Source organism: Oncorhynchus tshawytscha, linkage group LG15 (genome assembly GCF_018296145.1).
Source record: "Oncorhynchus tshawytscha isolate Ot180627B linkage group LG15, Otsh_v2.0, whole genome shotgun sequence".
Classification (NCBI taxonomy): domain Eukaryota; kingdom Metazoa; phylum Chordata; class Actinopteri; order Salmoniformes; family Salmonidae; genus Oncorhynchus; species Oncorhynchus tshawytscha.
This window is the reverse complement of record NC_056443.1, coordinates 19,973,964-19,985,363: the sequence shown is the minus strand read 5'-3', so window position 1 is coordinate 19,985,363 and position 11,400 is coordinate 19,973,964. Positions and strand designations below refer to the sequence as shown.

Below are 11,400 nucleotides of genomic sequence, written 5' to 3'. Positions count from 1 at the left end.
AATGGGAAGTTCCTCAGGCTTTTAATTTCATACACTTTGCACTGGAAAAAGTCAAACTTAACCAATTGCTTAATTAGCATTTTTATGCAAGTTGAGTGGACTTAAAAATGACTAGAATTTGAGCCAATGTGTTAGAGTCTTTAATCAACAAACTCTGCTTGAAGTCAGTTGTGTTTGAACAAGCTTGTTGAGTAAAATACAAAATTAATGTTTGCTCAAAACGACACCAATCATCATCATTATTGTGGAAGGACCACCAGAGGGCAGGCTGGGCTCATGGATAGTAGCCCAACAAGGCATGGGAGACAAGGTAACCAGAGGCAATTAAGCACAGCTGACGGTACTAATGACATACTCTCCTTCCCCTATAAGAGAGAGAATGAAACCAGCAGAGAGGGGGGGGAAACTATCTCTGGAAGATGGCCACTGAGAGACTGAGAGACTGAGAGACTGAGAGACTGAGAGACTGAGAGACTGAGAGACTGAGAGACTGAGAGACTGAGAGACTGAGAGACTGAGAGACTGAGAGACTGAGAGACTGAGAGACTGAGAGACTGAGAGACTGAGAGACTGAGAGACTGAGAGACTGAGAGAGAGGAGCTATCAGCTATCCAGGAAGAACCACTAAAACGGTGACAATCCCGTGACTTTTTGTTGTAGTTTAAAGATAATCCTATTGTGTTCCTGTTTCATCTGGAGAAGAAGATGTATGTTTTTTCCTTAGAAGATTTTCATTGATTATGTTGGAATGTTTGTGTTGACCAAATGCCCTCAATAGAGAACTGTGTTCAATCAAGAAAACCTACTCCTGACTCGTTTATTCCACCTTCCCGCTTTAGAGTGACGCCCAATTACTTGGTCCGCTCACATTATCAATATTCCAGCATTATCTCTTCACAGGTTGATTTTCAGAATGTTTTATTTCAATACCTGTGTATTTGCATGTACTATGACTGGTTGATTAATCTTATGCTACACAAACATAGATAACATAGATGTTTCTAAACTAATCCAATCTGTTAGTAGTTGGACTTATTTCACCCATTACTGATATGTTTGTTCCAGTTTATATGATTTAGAAATTCTCAAAATCAATCTTCCCTACCCCAACAGTCATTCTGAATGCAGGTTGCGTGTGACTGAAAGTTTAAATGGTTGGATATCATAACTTTGGCTGGATTCAAATGACACATCCCTTTGCAAGCCGACATAATTTGACTAAACCAGGAGCTTCAGACCAGTGTGTTAGGGTGTCACTAGGCCCTCTGGGTGTTGTGTTGTCATAATGTGTTGTCATAATGAGTTTAATTTTAAAGATACCATATCCACTTAGACAATCACTTGGTGAAGGCTACAGTACTGAAAACCATTCAATACAACAGTAATGCTTCTGTCGCTAACAAATACAGTCGAGAGTTAATTACAATTCACTCTAAATGCAAGGCCCGCAAGGCATGCAAATAAGGTATAATTATTTGTTTTTCTCTGAACAGCATATTTGTTTTTAGAATGAACTGAATTACATCTGGTAATTGGGACAGACATGAATGCCATTTTGGAAATGCTGACAAATCAAATAAGGCCATCTACAATCAACATGCAACCAAGGCTCTAGAGCATATACTCTCTGATTACAACCTCATTGATGCCTGGCGAGCACATAATAATAACGCAAAAGAGTACACAGGCATATATCAACCTCACTAATCAATGTCCTACTAGTATCTAAAACAATTGTCTTTAATCTAGAAAATAGAAATTCGACATGAGCTTGTCTGATCACCACGCCTTCTACTGCCTATTACACATTTCCGAATCTTCTAATTGTATCTAGGCCTTCAAAGGAACATATAAGGCCTTTATGATATACTGTATATATGAGAATCATCAAAGGGAGAAGGAAAAAGAAGCAAATAGTGTAGGTTGTGATGAAATTTAACAGTAACATCTAGGCCTATCTACAGAATATACACGTGTAAGTTGCAGAGGATGCAGAGGGTTACATATCTATGGAAGGCCCAACCTATGACCACATCCTGTTCAGCTCACAGTACTTCCTGGTAGGGAGATTGGGGGCCTTCTGGAAGTCCAAATGTAATCTTGTCATACAGAGTCTGCGGCTACATGTGATAGATAATCAAGAAGAAACTATTTCAGCATCAAGAAAGGTAGTGACTATTCTCAATGTAGACTACATAGTCTTCTATTCGATCACATACATTTTATAATTATGACCATTTGTATCTTACCTTGTTCAGTCTTGGGACACCAGATCATTGACAGTTTCATAGATGGATATTGGGTTTACATGACTGATTGATCTGGTCTGGAATCAAAATACAGCCCATTACAATACAATACATACAGCTTTAACACATTCAGATACATAATAATGGCATTGTATACTTACATCTCTACTTCTTGTGTTGTCCATAATATCAGCATATATTGCGTTATCAGTTTGATCTTCTGTGTTTTATAAGAACAAAATATCAACCAATCAGAATCAGGATATCAACCAACATACCCAGGAATTAATGAGGGGTCTCACTCTTTTTCTCATTTCTAGCAAATCCCCCCAAAAATCAAACCAGCTGAAGAATACTTCTAGAACCACCTGACATGTCACTTTAAGTATAGCTGAGGCCCCTAAGCTGTACATACCTGTGTTACTTCGGCCCCTGCAATACCACACCGCCACAGCTACAGTGAGGATCAGCACCACAGCGCCTCCTACTGATATTCCGATGTACATGGTATACCACGCCAGTCCTGTCACATATTGTACAACACACACGATTAGACTATACAATATGATAAAAACTAAATGGCTCTATATCATATACATCCAATGTAATCACATGCATTGCATATTATATTTTACAACATAAGAGTATAAGCACACTGAATGTGTATGGAAGGATTATTATGATATCTAGGTACCTGGGGTGTTTGTGTCATTTCTACACTTTACTGTCGCAGAGGCAGTTTTCCAACTGACTAGGTTGGAGGCGTTGCACTGTACACTGATGTCTCTCTCTGCTGGTGAGAGAGAGAAGTGAATCTGCTGGCCATCCCCGTAGATCTCATTGTCTATCTCCCAGGTGAAGGTAATGTTGTGGTAGGAGGACACGTTGCACACCAGCAGCACCGTACAGGAGTGGTTGGCCAAGAGCTTGATGTCTGTCTGGATCGCCACCTTGGATATAGGCTCTGACCAACCAGGAGAGAGATAGAGACTCATAATCAGTCCTACCATAGCCATACCACCAGGAGAAAGACTTGAAAATATGATGGATATTTAACAAAGCACGGTGAGTTAGGTCAGTATTAAACTACAAGATCTATGTAATAGTTTAAAGATCATCAGCCATGGTTATGGATATAAATTAGAATGATATCAAAATTGGATGCAATAATGGTATTAACAGCCTACCGTGGACCTTCAGAGTGATGGTCTTACTGTCAATCTGACCTTTGTCCCCTTCGCCTGTAAGTAGAAAATCCCCTGAGTCTTGCAGTGTCAGTTCTCTGACTGTTAAACTGTAGTTTTTGGTGTTCATCTTTAGTCTCCCCTCAAACTGGGATCCAGGTGAATATACAACATCTGAGTTGAATTCTGCAATATCCTTTCCCATATACTTCCACTCCAAGGATTTTATATGTTCTGTCTCTAAGCCTGCCAGCAGCTCCACGGAGTCCCCCACTCTCTTATTGATGATCAGAGGAGCACCTACACCTGCAACACACAAATACACACGTTATTCTGACATCAATCAATGGTTGCACACTATATTACAATGATCTTATTACTGTGTAATTATTCATGTAGTACAATGTAGCAAGTGTTGTAATTACTTATTGTTACACTGTAATACTTGTTACAGTGTGCCTACATGAATAATTACACAATAATAGACTGCAATGCAGAGTCTTACCTAATCAATAACTTATTGTGTTTTATAAGCACGTTTCCAGGTTTAATTTTGTGCTGTACGTGGCAATTTACATATTTTCACATTATATCTTTACATATCTGAGTGTGTGGGTCCTTTTTGACGTCATTAAAGTCCACTCCTCCCCCACATTCAGTAGATATACATATACTTGACTTCCGGCGCCGACAGAGATGGCCGCCTCGCTTCGCGTTCCTAGGAAACTATGCAGTTTTTTGTTTTTTTACGTGTTATTTCTTACACTAGTACCCCAGGTCATCTTAGGTTTCATTACATACAGCCCAGCGTCAACTCACCATCAGTACGACCAAGAATATGTTTTTCGCGATGCGGATCCTGTGTTCTGCCTTACAACCAGTGTAACGGAGTGGATTACATGCAGCGACCCGAAAAAACGACTCAGAAAAAGAGGGAAACGAAGCGGTCTTCTGGTCAGACTCCGGAGACGGGCACATCGTGCACCACTCCCTAGCATTCTTCTCGCCAATGTCCAGTCTCTTGACAACAAGGTTGATGAAATCCGAGCAAGGGTTGCATTCCAGAGGGACATCAGAGACTGCAACGTTCTCTGCTTCACGGAAACATGGCTAACTGGAGAGACGCAATCCGAAGCGGTGCAGCCAGCGGGTTTCTCCACGCGGACAGAAACAAACATCTTTCTGGTAAGAAGAGGGGCGGGGGCGTATGCCTTATGACTAACGTGACATGGTGTGATGACAGAAACATACAGGAACTCAAATCCTTCTGTTCACCTGATTTAGAATTCCTCACAATCAAATGTAGACCGCATTATCTACCAAGAGAATTCTCTTCGATTATAATCACAGCCGTATATATCCCCCAAGCAGACACATCGATGGCTCTGAACGAACTTTATTTAACTCTCTGCAAACTGGAAACGATTTATCCGGAGGCTGCATTCATTGTAGCTGGGGATTTTAACAAGGCTAATCTGAAAACAAGACTCCCTAAATTTTATCAGCATATCGATTGCGCAACCAGGGGTGGAAAGACCCTGGATCATTGTTACTCTAACTTCCGCGACGCATATAAGGCCCTGCCCCGCCCCCTTTCGGAAAAGCTGACCACGACTCCATTTTGTTGATCCCTGCCTACAGACAGAAACTAAAACAAGAAGCTCCCACGCTGAGGTCTGTCCAACGCTGGTCTGACCAAGCTGACTCCACACTCCAAGACTGCTTCCATCACGTGGACTGGGAGATGTTTCGTATTGCGTCAGACAACAACATTGACGAATACGCTGATTCGGTGTGCGAGTTCATTAGAACGTGCGTTGAAGATGTCGTTCCCATAGCAACGATTAAAACATTCCCTAACCAGAAACCTTGGATTGATGGCAGCATTCGTGTGAAACTGAAGGCATGAACCACTGCTTTTAATCAGGGCAAGGTGTCTGGTAACATGGCTGAATACAAACAGTGCAGCTATTCCCTCCGCAAGGCTATCAAACAAGCTAAGCGCCAGTACAGAGACAAAGTAGAATCTCAATTCAATGGCTCAGACACAAGAGGCATGTGGCAGGGTCTACAGTCAATCACGGACTACAGGAAGAAACCCAGCCCAGTCACGGACCAGGATGTCTTGCTCCCAGGCAGACTAAATAACTTTTTGCCCGCTTTGAGGACAATACAGTGCCACTGACACGGCCTGCAACGAAAACATGCGGTCTCTCCTTCACTGCAGCCGAAGTGAGTAAAGACATTTAAACGTGTTAACCCTCGCAAGGCTGCAGGCCCAGACGGCATCCCCAGCCGCGCCCTCAGAGCATGCGCAGACCAGCTGGCCGGTGTGTTTACGGACATATTCAATCAATCCCTATACCAGTCTGCTGTTCCCACATGCTTCAAGAGGGCCACCATTGTTCCTGTTCCCAAGAAAGCTAAGGTAACTGAGCTAAACGACTACCGCCCGTAGCACTCACATCCGTCATCATGAAGTGCTTTGAGAGACTAGTCAAGGACCATATCACCTCCACCCTACCTGACACCATAGACCCACTCCAATTTGCTTACCGCCCAAATAGGTCCACAGACGATGCAATCTCAACCACACTGCACACTGCCCTAACCCATCTGGACAAGAGGAATACCTATGTGGGAATGCTGTTCATCGACTACAGCTCGGCATTCAACACCATAGTACCCTCCAAGCTCGTCATCAAACTCGAGACCCTGGGTCTCGACCCCGCCCTGTGCAACTGGGTTCTGGACTTCCTGACGGGCCGCCCCAGGTGGTGAGGGTAGGCAACAACGTCTCCTCCCCGCTGATCCTCAACACTGGGGCCCCACAAGGGTGCGTTCTGAGCCCTCTCCTGTACTCCCTGTTCACCCACGACTGCGTGGCCACGCACGCCTCCAACTCAATTATCAAGTTTGCGGACGACACAACAGTGGTAGGCTTGATTACCAACAACGACGAGACGGCCTACAGGGAGGAGGTGAGGGCCCTCGGAGTGTGGTGTCAGGAAAATAACCTCACACTCAACGTCAACAAAACTAAGGAGATGATTGTGGACTTCAGGAAACAGCAGAGGGAACACCCCCATCCACATCGATGGAACAGTAGTGGAGAGGGTAGCAAGTTTTAAGTTCCTCGGCATACACATCACAGACAAACTGAATTGGTCCACTCACACAGACAGCATCGTGAGGAAGGCGCAGCAGCGCCTCTTCAACCTCAGGAGGCTGAAGAAATTCGGCTTGTCACCAAAAGCACTCACAAACTTCTACAGATGCACAATCGAGAGCATCCTGGCGGGCTGTATCACCGCCTGGTATGGCAACTGCACCGCCCTCAACCGTAAGGCTCTCCAGAGGGTAGTGAGGTCTGCACAACGCATCACCGGGGGCAAACTACCTGCCCTCCAGGACACCTACACCACCCGATGCTACAGGAAGGCCATAAAGATCATCAAGGACATCAACCACCCGAGCCACTGCCTGTTCACCCCGCTGTCATCCAGAAGGCGAGGTCAGTACAGGTGCATCAAAGCTGGGACCGAGAGACTGAAAAACAGCTTCTATCTCAAGGCCATCAGACTGTTAAACAGCCACCACTAACATTGAGTGGCTACTGCCAACACACTGTCAATGACACTGACTCTACTCCAGCCACTTTAATAATGGGAATTGATGGGAAATGATGTAAATATATCACTAGCCACTTTAAACAATGCTACCTTATATAATGTTACTTACCCTACATTATTCATCTCATATGCATACGTAGATACTGTACTCTATATCATCGACTGCATCCTTATGTAATACATGTATCACTAGCCACTTTAACTATGCCACTTGGTTTACATACTCATCTCATATGTATATACTGTACTCGATATCATCTACTGTATCTTGCCTATGCTGCTCTGTACCATCACTCATTCATATATCCTTATGTACATATTCTTTATCCCCTTACACTGTGTATAAGACAGTAGTTTTTTTTTGGAATTGTTAGTTAGATTACTTGTTCGTTATTACTGCATTGTCGGAACTAGAAGCACAAGCATTTCGCTACACTCGCATTAACATCTGCTAACCATGTGTATGTGACAAATAAAATTTGATTTGATTTGATTTGAACAGGATGAGATGACAGGAAAAGAGAAGTAGTGGTGGATCTGATAACCCCTCCTCAGCTCACAAGTACAAATATCAATGTGTTTAATGTGTAATTATTCACCAGAAATGCATCATATACTGCTGGTGCAACATTATAATTACATATCAGTCTGAAGTAATGTTTAATAAACCCTTGTAAAAAAAAACGTAATTCATGAATTAAGAAAAAAATACAGTTATAGTTCATTGAAGTATTTAAGACATAACTGCAGTTATCCCAGTCGGACAATGTATCATATTATGTAATAGAAACAATCATTTGATACAGTCCCATATCACCTTAAATGTAATGAATGACAGCCATTAGGCACAGGGTCGTTTGGTCTGTTGCGTTCTAGAAGCACAGCAACAGCTGCTGACCCAACCACACCATTGGCACTCATTCAAAACTGCAGAATACACACATCGTGATATGTTCCTGAATAAAAGGTATTATGTAGGTGTTATCAAACAGTAATAAAGCAAATATTTTGAGATATCCAACCAATCACTGATGACTAGGCATTCTACAGTCAACACACACCATGTAAAGACCAACAAGGAAGTTAGAGAAAGCTGGTGGTTTTCCTTACTTCATCATGCAAGCAAGCTCATGCAATAGATCCTGTTTGGGGATGATTCTACCCTCTTGGTTTCACATTAGAATAAGGAGACCGTTGAAAAGACCCTAAGCAGCCAACTGACTAAAGTCAGTAAGTGGTCATCCATTTAGGCAAGACAGAATGTATCCTGTTTGGTTCCAAACACAAAGTGAACAACTCTTCCAACTTCTCGGTCAAGTTTAATGGCGTAGCGGTGAAGGAAAAATGTTCTGTTTCGTACATTGTGATGTGAATTGGACCAACACATGACATGCGAACTTGTGGCTCTCAAGGCCATTGGGAATGTTCACTTCAAGACAAAGTTTCTGGCAAGGGTAGCCAAGTTCCTGGATATAGAGACTATTGAGGACCCAGGCAACATGTCTGACACACTGGCTCTAGTGTGACGGCTATGAGAGTCTGTAATCAAATTAAAATAACCAGACAGGTAAGTGGGGGAAAGGCATGCATCACTTTAAAAACCATCAACAGTTTGATCTGCACCACCACCAGATCAACTGGAAGCCAGTTCAGTTCCCTGAAATGATTAGGACCAACGTGTGTCTCTATGGCTGAGCTTGAGTATAATTCTTATTCGTTTGTTTTGGGCCATTTGAAGTTTGTCCTTCAGATTTTTTGTTATGCAACACATACAAGCATAGTTCATGGTTCAGTAGCATAACAAAAACTCTGAATGGACAAACTTCAAATGGCCCGAAAACAAACTAATAAGAATTATACTCAAGCTCAGCCATAGAGACACACGTTGGTCCTAATCATTTCAGGGAACTGAACTGGCTTCCAGTTGATCTGGTGGTGGTGCAGATCAAACTGTTGATCGTTTAACGTGATACTTGTCTTTTCCCCCAGTTACTGGTCTGGTTATTTTAATTTCATCACAGACTCTCGTAGCCATCACACCAGAGCCAGTGTTGCCAATATGAGACCGCTGCTCTATAGGAGCATGGCTGGAAAAAGCTCTTTCCTTAACAGTGGTGCAGAGGAATGGAATGGTGTACCAAACCATATAAAATCTATCAATACACTAGGGAGTTTAAAGATAAACCTTAAGAAATGGTTTATGTGCAAAATGCTTCAAAACTGAATAATTGTTTCAATGAACGTGTCACGTTCGTCGTATGAATCAGACCAAGGCGCAGTGTGGTATGCGTACATTCTTCTTTATTTAATAGAATGAACACTGAACAACTAACAATATAACAAAATGAACTGTGAAGCTATATGGATAGCGCAGACAGGCAAGTAAACATAGAACAAGAACCCACGAACACAAAAGGGAAATGGCTACCTAAATATGATCCCCAATCAGAGACAACGATAAACAGCTGCCTCTGATTGGGAACCATATCAGGCCACCATAGACATACAAATACCTAGACCTACAAAACCCCTAGACATACAAAAACCCTAGACAAAACTAGCATACCCACCCTCGTCACACCCAGACCTAGCCAAAATTGAAAGAAAACAGAGATATCTAAGGTCAGAGCGTGACAGAACGTTACTTGGTTATCTATTTTATTCCTTTTACAGTTTCCTCCCTATTGATGAGATGTATTTGAGATATGTTATCTTGTTTATATTTTTGTTTTCATGTATTTTCAACAGGACCGCAATGGGGATATGTTTTTAAACTTGTGTCATCCTCATTGATGGTTGTATTGCAGTTGTATTTTGTTTAAAATGTTCAAATAAATAATAGTTACAAAACTTACCATATTGGAAGATGGAGCCTAGAAGAAGTAGTATTCCGTGTTTGGAGAAGAAGGGACCAGCAGACATCTCTGTAAGGCGTTGACTGTTTTCTCTGGCTGTATGTTCTTATCACTGGCACTGATAGCTAGCAGTTGACTAACCAAAACACACAGAGAAGATAGAGAGAAGAAAGACAAGAGACTTACTTTTGAGGGCTGCTGTTCTATTTAATTTTTACTGTATGTTAGTTGAAAAGGAAGTCACATTCTATAGTTGCTCTCTGAAAATACCCCTTCACTCAGCTTGAGCGTTAGACGATGAGGTGTGGTTGGGGTCTGGTGGTGGTTTTGGAGCCTGTGTTTTCAGGCTGCTGCTGGTTGAGTGGTTAATGGTCATGGTGTTCACAGATACCGGAAGCTTTCTTACTTTATGAGCAAACCACACAATCTTTCAGAGAAATAGGGGGATAGAGGGCTCGGGATTAAAGAGAGATAGAACGATATTGAGACAGAGACAAAGAAAGACAGCGGGGGGGAGAGCGCAGAAATGTCATAACAGTGCCCGTGCAGTTTCATCTTGGCTTCATATGCCCGCAGAAGTGTTTGCATGACTTATTCCGCATTCTCATAGGTCAGTGTGGATGAGGGACATGAAACACTTTTTGAGAGGAAGTGATACAGTACCAGTACTGACCAGCTCCTCAGAACTCCAGCAGAGTATATCACATCATTAAACTGAGAAGAACTGTTATTTTCAGGCACACTCTTCCCCCTAAAGTCATTCTGAAAATCTCAATGGGTCTTCAGCTGATGGGGTGCAGCTTTTGAACTATGCTCATGGGGATTTTATGTTATATTTAGGATTTGGTACATATGATTAGGTCCAAAAATGGATTTAGCAATAGTATAATCTCTCTACTAGGCTTAAAGGAGGTTTGACCAAATGAGGTTCTATGGACATTTTGATGACAATATCCATTTACTGTAAGAAACCACTCATGCCATCTGGTGGGTAAAAGACAGTTTCTTAAAAAAGTACAATGCAAAGATAATGTAAATGTGCAGGCCATTAGAAGAAAATGTGAATAGTACTTACAATATTTTGGAAATTCACATACGATATTCTATCATCTGAATAACAGACATAATAAATCAAATATAATACATTTACAAAAAAACAATATAATTCAATACACAACAAGTAGACAATTTCTGTAGCTGCAGATAAGAGCAGACATTATTACACCATATAATTAGATAAAGCTGTTACAGTAATACACTAAACCTTAAATTAATATATTTGTTGGTAAGTAAAACCATTTAAAAAAATCCTTAATGTACAAGATTTTATTGAGTTTTGGTGTGTATGCAGGGCTGGGTGTGTGTTTGCGTGCATTGAACATGCATAATCCATGTTAAAGGGTTCCATCTGCTCCTCCTTTGATGGTGTCCCTGCCTCCCTCCCTCCATCCATCCCTCCCTGCCTCCCTCCCTCCCTGCC

The 11,400-nt window shown here is 42.0% G+C and overlaps 1 protein-coding gene across 1 annotated transcript; it reads right to left on the bottom strand.

Moving 5' to 3' along the window:
• Positions 1 to 811: 811 nt before the first annotated feature.
• On the bottom strand, positions 812 to 10,259 carry LOC112254100 (SLAM family member 8-like). The gene is made up of 7 exons (XM_042297839.1): positions 9,921 to 10,259; positions 3,437 to 3,739; positions 2,944 to 3,213; positions 2,665 to 2,772; positions 2,411 to 2,469; positions 2,250 to 2,326; positions 812 to 2,120 (listed from the first exon to the last, which is right to left on the bottom strand). The coding sequence occupies exons 1-6, from the start codon at positions 9,985 to 9,987 to the stop codon at positions 2,255 to 2,257; spliced, it is 879 nt and encodes a 292-aa protein (XP_042153773.1). The 5' UTR covers positions 9,988 to 10,259; the 3' UTR covers positions 812 to 2,120; positions 2,250 to 2,254.
• Positions 10,260 to 11,400: the final 1,141 nt, after the last annotated feature.

What these genes read in the sequence shown, in the direction of transcription:
- LOC112254100 (XM_042297839.1), bottom strand. Translation starts at nt 9,987, where the DNA reads ATGTCTGCTGGTCCCTTCTTCTCCAAACACGGAATACTACTTCTTCTA. An exon ending in CAGGGGCCGAAGTAACACAG is followed by an intron (nt 2,470 to 2,664) that starts GTATGTACAGCT and finishes TATAAAACACAG; the next exon opens with AAGATCAAACTGATAACGCA. An exon ending in ACAACACAAGAAGTAGAGAT is followed by an intron (nt 2,327 to 2,410) that starts GTAAGTATACAA and finishes TTTTGATTCCAG; the next exon opens with ACCAGATCAATCAGTCATGT.